General features: G+C 37.2%; 1 protein-coding gene across 1 annotated transcript in view; it reads left to right on the forward strand.

Annotated features, from left to right (window-relative positions):
• The window catches only part of LOC125665505 (elongator complex protein 2-like), a 39,394-nt gene that overhangs the window by 20,326 nt on the left and 2,238 nt on the right, over positions 1–16,830 (forward strand). The window contains exons 10-18 of the mRNA XM_048898153.2: positions 2,256–2,378; positions 2,790–2,942; positions 7,318–7,509; positions 9,090–9,246; positions 10,879–11,009; positions 11,378–11,570; positions 13,351–13,472; positions 14,765–14,892; positions 16,274–16,381. Of these exons, the coding sequence (XP_048754110.2) occupies positions 2,256–2,378; positions 2,790–2,942; positions 7,318–7,509; positions 9,090–9,246; positions 10,879–11,009; positions 11,378–11,570; positions 13,351–13,472; positions 14,765–14,892; positions 16,274–16,381 (1,307 nt within the window). The remainder of the gene's footprint in view (positions 1–2,255; positions 2,379–2,789; positions 2,943–7,317; positions 7,510–9,089; positions 9,247–10,878; positions 11,010–11,377; positions 11,571–13,350; positions 13,473–14,764; positions 14,893–16,273; positions 16,382–16,830) is intronic.

Genomic DNA, 16,830 nt, shown 5'->3' on the forward strand with positions numbered 1-16,830 from the left:
GGATGTGATACTCTGTCCATTTACCCACCCATGTGTCCATTCATCTGTCCACGCATGTGTCCATTCATCCTCCCATTTGTCCATCCATGTGTCCATTCATCCTCCCATCTGTCCATTCATTCCCCCATCTGTCCATCCATGTGTCTATTCATCCTCCCATCTGTCTATCCATATGTTCATTCATCCTCCCATCTCTCTATCCATGTGTCCATCCATCCTCCCATCTGTCTATCCATATGTCCATTCATCCTCCCATCTGTCCATCCATGTGTATTCATCCTCCCATCTGTCCATTCATCCTCCCATCTGTCCACCCATGTGCCCATTCATCCTCCCATCTGTCCATCCATGTGTCCATTCATCCTCCCATCTGTCCATCCATCCTCCCATCTGTCTATCCATATGTCCATTCATCCTCCCATCCATCTGTCCATTCATCCTCCCATCTGTCTATCCATATGTCCATTCATCCTCCCATATGTCCATCCATGTGTCCATTCATCCTCCCATCTGTCCATCCATTGTCATCTGTTGTGTACTAACAATTGCACATCTAAAATTAAGTTCTTCATGATCTGACCTAGTGTATGAAACATTAGAAATAAGAGTGGAGAGAGGTGACCTAGTGTATATAACATTAGAAATAAGAGTGGAGAGGGGGGACCTAGTGTATAAAACATTAGAAATTAGAGTGGAGAGAGGTGACCTAGTGTATAAAACATTAGAAATAAGAGTGGAGAGAGGGGACCCAATATATGAAACATTAGAAATAAGAGTGGAGAGAGGGGACCTAGTGTATATAACATTAGAAATAAGAGTGGAGAGAGGGAACCTAGTGTATAAAACATTAGAAATAAGAGTGGAAAGAGGGGACCTAGTGTATGAAACATTAGAAATAAGAGTGGAGAGAGGGGACCTAGTGTATATAACATTAGAAATAAGAGTGGAGAGAGGTGACCTAGTGTATATAACATTAGAAATAAGAGTGGAGAGAGGTGACCTAGTGTATAAAACATTAGAAATAAGAGTGGAGAGAGGGGACCTAGTGTATGAAACATTAGAAATAAGAGTGGAGAGAGGGGACCTAGTGTATATAACATTAGAAATAAGAGTGGAGAGAGGTGACCTAGTGTATAAAACATTAGAAATAAGAGTGGAGAGAGGGGACCTAGTGTATGAAACATTAGAAATAAGAGTGGAGAGAGGGGACCTAGTGTATATAACATTAGAAATAAGAGTGGAGAGAGGTGACCTAGTGTATATAACATTAGAAATAAGAGTGGAGAGAGGGGACCTAGTGTATGAAACATTAGAAATAAGAGTGGAGAGAGGGGACCTAGTGTATGAAACATTAGCAATAATAGTGGAGAGAGGTGACCTAGTGTATAAAACATTAGAAATAAGAGTGGAGAGTGGTGACCTAGTTAACATTAGAAATAAGAGTGGAGAGAGGGGACCTAGTGTATAAAACATTAGAAATAAGAGTGGAGAGAGGGGACCTAGTGTATAAAACATTAGAAATAAGAGTGGAGAGAGGGGATCTAGTGTATAAAACATTAGAAATAAGAGTGGAGAGAGGTGACCTAGTGTATATAACATTAGAAATAAGAGTGGAGGTGACCTAGTGTATATAACATTAGAAATAAGAGTGGAGGTGACCTAGTGTATAAAACATTAGAAATAAGAGTGGAGAGAGGTGACCTAGTGTATATAACATTAGAAATAAGAGTGGAGGTGACCTAGTGTATAAAACATTAGAAATAAGAGTGGAGAGAGGGGACCTAGTGTATAAAACATTAGAAATAAGAGTGGAGAGAGGTGACCTAGTGTATAAAACATTAGAAATAAGAGTGGAGAGAGGTGACCTAGTGTATAAAACATTAGAAATAAGAGTGGAGAGAGGGGACCCTAGTGTATGAAACATTAGAAATAAGAGTGGAGAGAGGGGACCTAGTGTATATAACATTAGAAATAAGAGTGGAGAGAGGGGACCTAGTGTATGAAACATTAGAAATAAGAGTGGAGAGAGGGGACCTAGTGTATAAAACATTAGAAATTAGAGTGGAGAGAGGTGACCTAGTGTATGAAACATTAGAAATGTAATCATGTATGTTAGAATCTTAATTATTGCATGACTTGTTATGTCCGGGTGCTGATTAATATGAAAATGTTTAACGGATAAAGTTGTCAGCTATATTCTGTATTGTAAATGTCACTAATTAACCTTGATTTATTTAATTATGTCTGATTGACAGGTGCGAGTTGGAGAGGTTGGAGGGAACACCCTCGGTCTCTACGGAGGAATGTTTGCACCGGATGGCAAATCTATTTTTGCCCATGGTTACCAAGGCGCCTTTCATCAATGGTTATATGATGAGGTTTGATCACTTATACATTTCAATATGAATGTGACAGGAATAGGGACATGCTCATCTCATAATCGTATAGAAGATATTTTCTGGGAGTGGGGTGATGGGTCATACTATATTGTATAACAGGTATTTTATGTGTGGGGAAATTTTTGCCATCCAATCCCTGAAAAGGTAGCAAATTATATTCTGTGTTTCCAATTTCCGTGCTTTAACTATACCTATTTATACCTATATGTATCAATATACATGTATATTTTAATTTGTGATTGTAATTTTTGTGGATTTTTCTTTGACGTCAAGATAATATGCAATCATTCTGAAACATGCAGGACAATGTACAGTTAGTTGTCCACTTACGGGTTTTGGCCACAAGTGATCAATCCTCTCTAAAGATCGATATATTTTTTCCTACTATAGCCCAGTAACCTTTGGAAACCAGTGGTCACTGGAGGTGGTCATTTTGATGAAGTGGAGGACCTAGACTGGGACACCGATGGTCAGTTTGTCTTGACCGTCTCCAAAGACCAGACCACACGTCTACATGCACCAACTACATGCAATCAAGGAAAGGTACGTTTATAAGCTGTTACAGTCAAATTTATGTCATTAGCTCATATAGGTATGTTTATAAGCTGCTATAGTCAAATTTATGTCATCAGTTCATATACATGTAGGTACGTTTACAAACTGCTACTGTCAAATTTATGTCATTAGCTCATATAGGCGCCATTGTTCTTCTGATCAAGTTTTTCGCAATGTCCGTCTATCCCTAAGCTAATTTCAATCAATCCTCACACAAATCCGTGAACAGCTGATCTCGGAATTGAGGGATTTTTAGGTGTTATCTGTTTAGGTGCTACAGTGGAACCCCGTTATTACGTTTTCCATTTTGTCACGATAAAATAACGTAATACCGGGGGCAACGTAATAAACGTTCCCAGTTAAATCCATTAAAAATATCATTTGGAAATTGTATATCGTCCGTTGGTACTCCGTGAAGGGGTGTGTGAATATATCTTTACTGTTTCTTTGTTTAATAGACTATGATACTTTGTTTTATTTACATCTTATCTTTAATGTCCGTAATTCTTCATGTTCTTATCCCTTTTCTTTATTTCGGTGTAGGATACATAAGGATGTTTTGATAAACGTTGCTTTTTCTACATTCGTTTGGACCGCCATTTTGTTCAACTTTAAAACAATGCGTTCATGTAAATTTCTCTCAATAACTCGTTCCGGTTCGTATTCAACATTCATATTAAAAAATAACAAAACATCGTTTTTATTAAGTTCTCTAATTACACAATACACAACACAATAAAAAAAAAATCCCACCCAAAAAACAACAAAACTATAGACACAAAACGCACACGATACCCAACACTTGCACACTTCTCACCAACGATAAACATGCACGGAGAACAATTTAAGCGCAATCCACATAAAAAAAAAAAAAATATAATGATGCACGAAGATTTCATTTATAATGCTAAATGATGGCACTAAAATCACGTGCGCATCAAGGGATTTTAAAATATTCACTGAGGTAAATGCCGTGCACAAATCGGCCGATAGATAGGTGTATGTATGGACGAGATTTACGAACACCCAAGCTGCATGTCCAAACAACGAACAATTTTTTTTAATTGAACACCTTTAGTCACCTATGTCCAAGCAGTTACCCAAGCGGTTGTAACATTGCTACGATAAATTTTGTCTTTCTTGTTTGGTACCAAAGCTGTCCGTGAATAGAGTTTTAATAGCGAAGGTAATCACACTATGCTGAACACGCAGGTGGTTGAGAAATTTTCTCTTTGATTATCAAAATATGAAAAATGAAGTAAATTTCATATAGTACAATTTCTAAATAAACATTATTTAATTGTTTATCACTGGCTTCTATACGGGGTATTCACCTGTATTGATGTTGCTAGATCTATCGAAGCGTGATCAGTCAAGCGTCTCTAATCCCCAAAAACAGACCAGGAAATTTACGTGGTGACTGCCTCAGGCAGTCAAGGTGTGAATGGCTTATTAATTTGAGAATCACTATTGAATAATTAGGGGTTTATTACGTTTTTGTCGGAATATTTACAACGTAATACCGAGTCCCGGCATTTTAGGACAACGTAATAACGAGGTCTATTTTATATAGGTTTGTTAAGAAATGGTTTTGTGCTTTGAAATTCCAACGTAATATGCGGACTAACGTAATAAAGGGGGAACGTAATAACGGGGTTCCACTGTATCTGTTTTTGTCCGTCGTCGTTCGTCGTGCGTTAACATTTGAACATTTTCAGCTTCTTCTCTGAAACCCCTGAACCAATTTCAACCAATTTTGGCATATAGCATCTGTGGGTGGAGGGGAACAAAACTTGTGAAATTCGTGGTCCCTGCCCCCCTGAGGCCTGAGGGGTGGGGCAAAAACCATCAAAATGAGTGTAATTTTAAAAAATCTTCTTCTTTACTCCTGGACATCAAGAAGCCAAACTGTGGGCATAATTATAATGAGCATTGAGCCCTCTACCAAAATTGTGAAATTCATGGCCCCTGGGGCAGGGGTTCTTGTGTTAGGGTGGGGCTCTATTGGTCATATAGTGAAAATGTAGAAATTCTTTGAAAATCTTCTCTGTCTCTGGGTATTAAGTAGACAAACTAATAGCATGGTAATGATGAGCAAGGATGCCTCTTTATACCCCCCGCAACAAGTTGTGGGGGGGTATACTGGATCGAGTTGTCCGTCTGTCCGTCCATCCGTCCGTCTGTAGACGCAATGGTTTCTGGGCTCTAAAGCATTATCCTTTCCACCTACAGTCACCATATCATACATATGGACTACCCATGGGATGAAGATGTTCCCTATCGACTTTGGGGTCAAAAGGTCAAAGGTCAAGCGCACTGGACATCGAAGTAGCAACACTCAGAAAAGAGGTAGTTTATACTTATTACCAACATCCTTTGGGAGATTGGGGTAAGCGGGGGGTATTCTTAGTGAGCATTGCTCACAGTACCTCTTGTTAAAAATTGTGAAATTCATGGCCCCTGGATCAGGGGTTCTGGTGCTAGGGTGGGGCTCTATAAGTCATATAGTGAAAATGCATTATTTCTTTGAAAATCTTCTTCTCTGTCCTTGGGTATTAAGTAGACAAACCAATAGCATGATTATGATGAGCAAGGATGCCTCTTTCAAAATTGTGAAATTTATGGCCCCTGGGTCAGGGGTTCTGGTATTAGGGTGGGGCCCTATTGATCATATAGTGAAAATGCATTTTATTTCTTTTCTTTGAAAATCTTCTCCTCTGCTGCTGGGTATTAAGTAGACAAACTAATAGTATGATAATGATGATCAAGGATGCTTCTTTCAAAACTGAAATTTATGGCCCCTGGGTCAGGGGTTCTGGTGCAAAGGCGGGGCTGACCACATAGCTATTCAATGTTTCTTCCATCCAAAAGTAAAATTCTTATATTTAAACACAAACCTAATTCAAACATTGGAAGGTTGTTACATGATACTCAGGTGACCTATAAGGCCCCTGGGCCTCTTGTTTAATGGAAGGTCTCTTTAAAGATGTAATTATATATTTTTGATGATATTGATTTCAGGGGAATGAGTTGGCCATGATGTAGTTTTTACATCGTTGTCTTCCATATAGGCACTGTGTAATGGTGATCTATGGAAGGGAGCATTGTCATCTTGAAACAAAATTTCCTTGTGGAAAATGTCTGACAATAATGGGCAATAGATTGTTTTCTAATGTTTCAATATATTTTTGAGAGTTGGCACTGGTCAACATCCCAACACCTTCATAACAATTGCATCCCAAGGTCACAAAGGACGGTTTGCTCTTTGATAGCACACACACAAGATGAGGGTTATGAACTTTGTTGGACTTTTGCCAGATATTCAAATGGTCCTGCATTATTTTTCTCTGTTTAGTAAGCTTCTATGATTTTCTTTCTTACAGCAATTGAAATTTCCTCATATTTGCTAGGGACATGTTTCTGGGCTAGCCTTTTGTTTAAGAAATCTAATGACAGCAGACAAGAATTGTGAATACTTAGTATGTCATTGGATTGATTGTATCTTGCTTAACGTCTCTCGAGAGAGGTGAAGGGCTTCAAATTTAGGCCTTTGCTCGGCGCTTACGGCCTTTGAGCAGTGAGGGTTCTTTAGCGTGCCACACCTAATGCGACACAAGACATCAGTTTTTAAGGTCATTTCCGAGGACCCGTGACATTCACACCTGATGCCGAGCGTTAGTTGATGGAACTGTTACTACCTGTTTTCACGACTTAGGTCCGTCACGGCTGTGATTTGAACCCTAGCCTTCCGCATGCGAGGCGAACGCTCTAACCTCTAGGCAACTGCGGTACATCATTGGAATATTGTGACATATTTTTTGTTCAAAATTCTGGAGCCTGATAAGTTTTCTATCAATAGCATGATACAAAAATAGCAGCGACAACAAATTTTCAACAAGTAGAACATTTTGACGTCGGCGATGAATACTTAATATGTCAAACGACTGTACAATATAGTCATATAGTGTAGATTTAAGTGTGTTCACGCCATGACTGTCAGAGCTTAGGAAGGGCTGTCAAAGGTGGTTGAAGTTTTACATTGCAATTACTGTTCCCAAATTATGATTATCAGGCCTGGAGGTTATAAAACTTTTTTGAGCATGTTTTCATACTTAAACTCAAACCCCGTGCTCTAAATCGTACTCATACTCAAAGTGAAGGTTATAAAACTTTTCATACTCAAATGGAGTACATGCTCAAAATTTTCCAAGACTGCTTCAGAGCTTGCTCTGAGTTGTACTCACAACAAATATGGCTGAGTTTGAGTGTAGTAAAAGTTTTATAACCTCCAGGCCAGTATTTGATCCTAGTGACTCAGGTGGGCAAGTGTGACCAATGGGCTTTTTGTCTTATTTTTGCACAGGAAATTTGGTATGAAATTGCTCGTCCTCAAGTCCATGGTTACGATCTTCAATGTGTGACGATGATCAATCGGTACAAGTTTGCATCAGGTGCGGATGAAAAAGTCGTCCGAGTGTTTGAAGCCCCTAGAAATTTCATAGAGAATTTCTGTACTCTGTGTAGTGAAGACCTGAAAACAGAACTCCAGAAAGAGGTAAGACATATCCGATAAATTTCTTGTTTTGTTAAGTCTTAGATAAAATGATTTTAATGTATACCTCTAAAGATTTCAAGTTGCAATAGTAAGATAGTGCCACTGAAAACCCTGAAATATTCACCCCCGTTTTATTTTCGTCCCTTTCGCCCTTGTTGTCAGTGAGCAAATTTAAGACTGGGCAAAACTGTTCTTTCCATTATATCTCTTACTGTTTGTGGGCGAATTTAAAATGGGGCGAAACCTGAATAGCAATAGTAGAAAGGCGAAAATAACACAGGGCAAAAAAACTCTGTATACATTATATGATTGTGCAAACATTTTTCTTAGATATTTTAACCGAGGTTAATTTCATCATAATGTACTTGTTCAGTCCCTGACTCTATTTTTAGGCTCACCTAAAGCTAAAGTGAGCTTTTCAGATCAAAATTTGTTTATTGTCCCTCATCATCGTTAACTTTTCACATTTTTGGCTTCTTAATTCTCAGGAACCATTCTTCTTTCTAATTTCAACCAAATCTGGTGCTAAGTCGTATTTATTCTACCAGAACAACAAGGCAAATATTATTGTACCAACTACATAGCAATACATTTTTGGATTCTTGGGATGGTAAAAATTATGTTAATACTGTAACACCATTCAGAGTTCTTATGTGTTCTAGGAAGGAGGGTAGGGGGGTTAAATTCATCAGACATAGTGTTCCTGAATAAGGATGATGCTGGAACAAGAAATATGTGATTGATGGGTATATTATCAAATTGAAACCTTCAATTTTAATTTACACTTAAAATGAGAGAGAGGTAGAGATATTTTTGGTTCATCTTTCTTAATTGTGCTCTGTGGGCTTGCTTGTAAATCCATCTGGACATTGAAAATAAAGATTTGCAAGGTCAATAAATTTCTATATTTCTGGATCATGATCAACCCAACATATTTACATTAACTCTGTTTTTCCCTTAATATTCTTATACTCACTGAAACTGAAGGTCAGCCTCTCGTTAAGCTATGTTCTAATTTGACCCGGTCTCAAACAAACATAAAATATTTACTACCCTGATTCAATTCTTATAGATAAAGATAATTTCATTCATGACAAAGAAATTATTAATCCATGAAAGAAATTATCAATCCACAGGATTTCAAATTTACCATATTACCAAACATATTAATTTTGTAACTATTTAGAAGTCATTCAGAAAATGTTTTACGCACAGGGAACAAAATCTATGAACTGTACATCTGGAGACTGAATGCATGGTGTTCTCACTGGTATTTAGTAGTATCTGTAACAGTGATGTCAGTAAAAATTTGATTGCTTATCTGTTCATTTGTATAAATCTTGGCTGTATATACCAACAAGGTGATGCTAATAAATAAAATGAAAATAAATTATAGACACAGGCACTTCACGTATTATAGATATCTAGTATACTAAAAAAAAAAAATTCTTCCTATAAACAAACTGTGAATACATGTAGTTTTGTTTATATAGGAAGACAATTTTTTTTTAATTATAATTTTTTAATTATATTTAACTGATGATAGATTAAGATTCTGATAACTAGCTCTGTGAATGCAGGAGGCCCATAATCTCCCTGAAGGAGCTAGTGTCCCTGCCCTGGGGCTGTCAAACAAGGCCGTGTTTGGTGCGGAGACAATTTCAGTGGACAAAGAACTACAGCCCCACCCTAATGACCAGTATCCAGAGGTTTACTTCTCACCTATGACACTAACAGGTAAACTATTGTGTCTCCATCTGTCTGTCAGTAACACCTTAAGGAGGTACTCTACATCGTCATAATGGCTGACTTCCTTTTAAAACACGTATGAAAATATAAATATCAGCAATATTTGTCCATTCATTTTAAGAATCATCGCCTATGTCTGTGTAGTTCAGTTGGTTATAGCACATTGACTGCTGAACTGTAGATTGAGGGTTCGTGTCCAGCAGGGGTTTTTAAAAAAAATTTCAGATTGCTATCTACTAAAACTGCTTTTTTTGACTAAATAAAGTAAATTTGTAAGTTTTCAATTTCAAAATATTGTACATATCCTCCACTTTTCATCCATATCAAATTTCTCTGGTGTAGCATACCTCCTTAATGTCTAGATGATGTCTTAAGTGATGTTCGAGTTTTAGCAGTGAAATTTCACATAATGAATCTTTTTGACTAGAGATCATATACTCATAACTTTTGGTTACAGTACATGGTCGTCGTGGTACACAAATCTCAGACTCTAGCCTATATGTTGCACTTAAGGTCAAAGGTTATAGCAGTGAGGGTTCTTTATCATGCCTACACCAACCATGACGTGGTGACAGGACCTCTGTTTATAAGATTGTATCTTGAGGTTTATTTACTGCAAAATACAAATACACAATGGGCCTGTGCAGATATATTTCCTTAGTGACGTCAACCGGAAGATAAACATTGTGTACAATTTGATTAAACCTACCTGCAATGGTAGAGAAAGCATGTTTTGTTCTTGCAGCATTGTTGATTGTGGAGAATTTAATGAATCTTCTCAGATTTGATAGATGGACTGAAATGTCTCGTGCTGCGGGAAATGTTGAGGGAATCCCCGATTAATAAATTAATTACACGAGTCGCGAGTTAGCACAGATACACGAGTATCAGAAGAAGGGGTAGGAGAGGGATGTTGCGCTTCGTAGGATGTCTCAGATTTGGAAGAAGATTGAGAATATAGTAGATCTTCTGGGGGCGAAACTTTTACCGATCAAATACTCTGTCCTCATCAAATACTTCCAGTGGATTCAAACCTTGGGCATCTTTGTTGTTGATTTTGTAGAAGCAGGCAGCAATAAATCCGTCTATGTTGCAGCCATATTTGTTTTGAGTTACAATTCTGAGCAAGCTTCGAAGCATACTCGAAAAATCTTGAGCAATACATGTACTCCATTTGAGTGTGAGAATGATTTGATTAAAGTTTTATAACCTTGACGTTTAAATATGACTACGATTTAGATCACAGAGTTTGAGTATGAAAACGTACTCAAAAAAAGTTTTATAACCTGCAGGACGGGTCCTGCAACTTTCACTGCTAATGCTAGGAACAATTACTACCTATGTTAAACATCTCGGGGTTGACCCAGACTTCATGGTCGTGCAGCGAGTGCCCTAACTACCAAGGTAAATCAGTGGGCCTCTTTCAGATGAGTTTAATGTATATCTATAATGTGTGATTGTGTTTCATACCAGTCATCTGAATTGAGGCAGACTCATTATAACCCCTAAGATGGCATGAAGTATTGATAATAATCTTCTTTATACATATGTAAAACTTGGCTGATAGCTAGTGATAACGTTTTTAATGTATTTCAAACACACCAATTGTTGTATTCGCAGAGCCACCTACTGAGGAACAACTCCTTCAAAACACATTATGGCCAGAGACCCAGAAGTTGTATAGACACGGTTATGAGATTTTCTCTCTAGCTTGTGATCCCAGTGGTAAAATTCTAGCATCAGCATGCAAGGTACAGAATTTTGTTTTAGTTTCCTAAGTATAGTTATAGGAAGGAAGAAAAGGGGATCCATTATAAGTTACCAGTTTCATAAACAAATTGTTATGCCTTAATGTAAAAGTGGCTATCTATGATACGTGTTTTTCCACATCCAACATTATGTGTGGGGGAAAAATATGTGGTAACTAATTATAACATATATTATATCAAATATTTATAACTACATGTATATACGTGTGGGAAAAATTTATGTGCTTATTAGGTGACTGCGTAAATTGTGTAAATTTCCCCCACATGAAAATAACCACTTTATAACTGTAATATAAAAAAACAAAAAACTTTTGTCATGTCTTGATGGGTTTTTTTTTTATTGTAAATAGGCTGCAAAAACGGAGTTTGCTGGGATCATTCTTTGGGATTCATCAAACTGGACTCAGTTATGTACGTTGAGTAGCCACACTCTCACTGTTACGCAGATGGTATTCTCACACTGTGGTAGCTTTCTGTTGTCCGTGTCAAGAGACAGAACATGGGCCGTGTATCACAAGAGGACACCAAACCAGCCACAATCAGGTAGGTCTGTCATTACCAGACCAGCCGCAATTGTTCAAAATCTCGTACAGGAAATTCTGTGAAAATCATTCTACTTCAATTGAGCTGAGAGGTCATAGGTCATAGATTAAAAGTCTGTCCACTGTCTGAGCTATCTTTAAGTGACATCACTCATTGAGGTGACCTATTGTGATCTGGGGTGGGTTTTTTTGTCTGTTATCATTTAACTTTGTCTTAGATATTGATAAGATTTGGTATGTATACTGTACATGTATGGGGTAAGGTGACCAAATATTTTGAAAATTGGCATCCATATTGTGTTTAACTTCTGGTTGAATTTTTTATTTATTTTGATGAATATTTGTGTAAAATTTTGATATGAATATAATTGATATGCTCTGGGTTTTCATTAAGTAATTAAGCTGCCATATATTAATTTTCTCTTCAAATTCAGGAAAAATGCATGCACATTTAGGGCTAAAAGTAGGTCAAATAGTTTTCTATACTTTTTCTCGTCATGGATACAGATATGGCACCGACATTTTGTCACAACGTCCCTCTCAGAGAAATTCATAATCAGTTCACATGTCAGATAGATTGGTGCACCATAACCTACATTAAGGCTTTTCTATCCCGAATGTGTATGATATCAATGCAGAGTGTATGATGTGCTTACAGGTCCAATGGGCGTAATATGTTGTACCTTTTGCGGTACTCTTGTTTTTCTTCAAATTCAGGAAAAGTGCATATTTAGAGAGAAAACTTCATATAAAATATGTTGTAAACCAGTATGTTCAATCAGCCAATATTAGGAATACTTGCACACGGAATATCGTTCTGGAAGGCTCTTTCATTTGTAGCTGGCATGGAAGTCAATCTTGGGTCATAAAATGAAACTACATGTGTAAGGATGGAAAATGACACACAGCTTGAATGTCATTAACAAAAGGAAATGCATTTTATGAGGTCACATGAGTGACACTGCAGTTCCTAGTTTTCTGTTATTGTCCGTCATGCATTCACATTTGAACATAATCAACTTCTGAATAATATTGATGAATTTTATGGTCATTGTACCCCTGGGACTAGCTGCAGAACTGTAGCTCTCTGAAAAAATATTTTGACTGTTATGTCAAAATATTTTTTCAGAGAGCTACAGTTCTGCAGCTACCCTGGGACCTGAAATGTGGAGGTCAAAACTTTTTATAAAATGATTAAGTTTTTAAAAATCTTGAAGTTCATCATTACTCAGAGACATCTAGCAGACAATGTGTGTGCTTAGTCATGATGAACAAGGATGCCTCTACCTAAATTTTGAAATTCATGGCCCCAGTTTTAGGGGTTTGGGTGCTAGAGAGGTCATATTCACTGAATGAACCCTAAAGGTCTCCCAAGCACCTGAATCCTTAATCCTGGGAAACACAAATTTCACAATTAGTTTGTTGATAAATTCAAAATTGTGTAAACCATAGAAAAGTTCTTAAAAATATTTTCAAGAGAACAATTTGTTAAATTGACCTACAGTCAAATCTCATTTTCTCGAACTTGATGGGACCAAGATAAAACTTTGAGATATCTGAGGGTTCAAGATACTGAGGGTAAAATACTAAAAGAATAAGTGGGTTTGGACTTCCAAATCACTTTGACATATCCATGGTTTTCGAGATATCGGTGTTCCAGATACCGAAGTTTAACTGAAATTGTGTTTATTAACTTTGTATGTTGAATGGGATGTAAAAACAACATAATTACACGTACAAACAAATGTTAAAATTACAAGAAGCTCTGTTCATATTTTCAGATCCTCTGTTCACCAAGTTGATAGGGACTGACAAGAAATCAGCAGTTCATTCTCGGATTATCTGGTCTTGTGCCTGGAGCTCTGATGATAAATATTTCTTCACAGCATCTCGAGACAAAAAGGTAGCAAATGAATATTTTTTATTTTAAAACGAAACATTTGTGTTTGTAAGAAACATTATTAAGATTTACAACTGATATTTTGAAATATACAGTCCCATGGGGATCCAGGTTAGAATAGGTCCTCAGTACCCCTTGCTTGTCGTAAGAGGCGACTAAAAGGGGAGGTCCTTTGGATGAGACCGCAAAAACCGAGGTCCCGTGTCACAGCAGGTTTGGCACAATAAAGATACCTCCCTGCTCAAAGGCCATAAGCGCCGAGCATAGGCTTAAATTTTGCAGCCCTTCACCAACAATGGTGATGTCTCCATGTGTCATTAAGTGAAATATTCTCGAGAGGGACGTTAAACAATGTCAATCAATCCATCATTGAAATATGCATATAAAGTGATTATGATATTTTCATTAGCATCTGTTTTTAAGTGTGATGGTCATAATAAGTTCATTGTAAGACACTCCTGTACAATGACAAATATCTACTGTGCATTTATAAAGTTAATGTTTATGTTACAAATTGTAATGATTACATATAGCCATAAATTTCCATATGAATGTGTTGCTGCAGTTGTGAACAATGCACGTATGAATCTTGATCATTGACAATATAGTCCGGATATTTTAACGGCAGGGAATTCCAACAGAACTATAAAATGACAAATAAACTTGAGTTAAGCACAATAAAACGACATGTTGATTTCTCCTGTATGTTGAGATTTCTCACTTGGTGGAGCCCTATTAAAATTGAGAGTATCAGTATATTTTTTCATTATTGTGAATCTGTATGTGTACTTCTAGCATATTTAAAATTCAGCCGTCGGAGCTGATGCACTGTTTGGCATAATCATAATCTAGTGCTTCTTCTGTGTATGATAATGAATGAATAGAGAATTTCATATTCTAGTATTATAACTTTAATTATACCCCCCGCAACAAGTTGTGGGGGGGGGGGGGGGGGGTATACTGGAATTGGGTTGTCTGTCCGTCTGTCTGTAGACGCAATGGTTTCCGGGCTCTAAAGCATTATCCTTTCCACCTACCGTCACCATATCATATATATGGACTACCCATGGGATGAAGATGTTCCCTATCGATTTTGGGGTCAAAAGGTCAAAGGTCATGCGCACTGGACATCGAAGTAGCAATATGGTTCGGTTTGTCATGCCATTTGTTTTTTACACTCCGAAAAGAGGTAGTTTATACCTATTACCAACACCCTTTGGGAGATTGGGGTAAGCGGGGGGTATTCTTAGTGAGCATTGCTCACAGTACCTCTTGTTTGTATTGTTTGGTTGTAGGTAATTGTCTGGCAGAACCCTGGTCTCATTAAGGATACCACTGCATCCCTTCATCCTGTAGATTCAGTATCTCTGTCCGAGTCGGTCACTGCCATAGACGTTTCCAGTCACCTTCTACCTGAGAACAGGTGTGTTGTAGTCTCCTTCTTATTCTACCTGAGAACAGGTGTTGTAGTCTTGTGATTCTACCTGAGAACAGGTATGTTGTAGTCTCTTTGTGATTCCAGAGCTTTTTAGATTACCAGTCACTCAAGTGAACTTTTATAATTAGAATTTGTCCATCATCTGCAGTGTTTGAAATTGGTTTAAAACTTGGTATAGACCACGGGTCTATGCCAAAACAAGATGACATAGACCTCATCGAATTGGCGTAGACCGCAACATTGAAAAAAAATACAACACAAATTTAAAACATTGTTATTTACTTTCTTTCCATTTCCATAACAATATCCTCCTTTCTTCATAATGTTTATCAGACGTTGACTTTTGGGATAATTCTATTGCTTTAAACCTAGAAAATAGGCATAGACAATTTGGTCTATCCCAATTACAATTGGCATAGACCAGTGTCATTTGACATAGACTCGGTCTATGGTTAATATCGAACACTGATCATCTGTCGTCATTGTTGTTGTAAACTTTCCACACTTTTTGAGAGCTATCAGTGTTCTAGTAAGATCTCGGCAATGTGGCTCAGATTAATGTTGTTATTATGTCTCCCCTTCCCAGAAGGGGGACATATTGTTTTAGCGTGAATTCTTCTTCCACTTTTCATACAACGATTGTTCAGGCCATAACTTTTTTGTTTTTAGACATAGGCCTTTGATATTTGGTATGTGGGTATACCATGATAAGACAGTCACATAGCAGTTTTTATTACCTTTGACCTTGACCTTTTATGTAAAGGTCAAATAATAAGATTTTTTGGGGCATTTTTTTTGTCCGAACCATAACTTTTTTGTCTTTTGATATAGGCCTTTGATATGTACATTGTAGTATGTGGGTGTACAGTGATAAGACAGTGTGTCAGATGCCATTTTCGATTACCTCTGACCTTTTATGTAAAGGTCAAATAATAGAATTTTGGGGGCTAGGCCTTTGATATTTGGTATGTTTGTATACTATGATAAGACATTGTGTCATGTGCCATTTTTGATGACCTTTGACCTTTTATGTAAAGGTTAGATAATAGAATTTTTAGGGGATTTTTATTGCCTGGACCAAAACTTTTTTGTCTCACAGGCCTTTGATATTTGGTATGTTGGTAAGTTTAATTTACTATGATATGTTCACAACTCTTCTTTGGTTGAAGCACATATAGGTGACTGTTATGTACCGTTAACTTTGAATTTTCCACTTTAAACATGATCCCTAAAAAATGTTTTTAAAAAACTATTGAAAATGGAAGAGGAGACATCAGTTTTAGTGTGCTAAAGCAATTCTTCCTCGTTTAACCTCAAACAGAATAACAAACATCTTTTGTGTACATGTATATTAAACATTTTTCAGACATTTGTTGGCAGCAGGCCTGGACAATGGTAGAATCTGTCTGTACATGTGGACACAAACGTTAGATTCATCAAGTGGATGGGTGCTTATTGCTGATCTGGATCAAGGGTGAGACCAGGATTATATAATTATAGTTATTTACACATCTGTATCAGGTAATTCAGGTTTAAATGCTGATGGAGTCTGTTTTATGAAATATACACGTTCTGTTGCACACATTAAACCTGAATTAGTCTACATAATGCACTTAATTACATAACTATGCTGGGATGTGTGAATCCTCACGCCAGTACCAACAATACAAATGTGTATTACATCTGTATCTACTTGGAGACTGCTTTGATTAAAGGATTATATATGATAACAGCCTTTCATAGCCATCATGAAACTCAAACTTAAAAAAAAACACAAGTCTAAATCTTATTTTATTCATAAAACATATTCTTCCACTAGTTTCACAGCCACATGTATATGAACCGTGGAGCTCGGTGATTAGAGCACCTGCCTAGTAATGCAGGGGTCCCGGGTTCAATCCCTGGTCCAGTTATATACTCACC

The sequence above is a fragment of the Ostrea edulis genome, chromosome 10 (genome assembly GCF_947568905.1).
Source record: "Ostrea edulis chromosome 10, xbOstEdul1.1, whole genome shotgun sequence".
Classification (NCBI taxonomy): domain Eukaryota; kingdom Metazoa; phylum Mollusca; class Bivalvia; order Ostreida; family Ostreidae; genus Ostrea; species Ostrea edulis.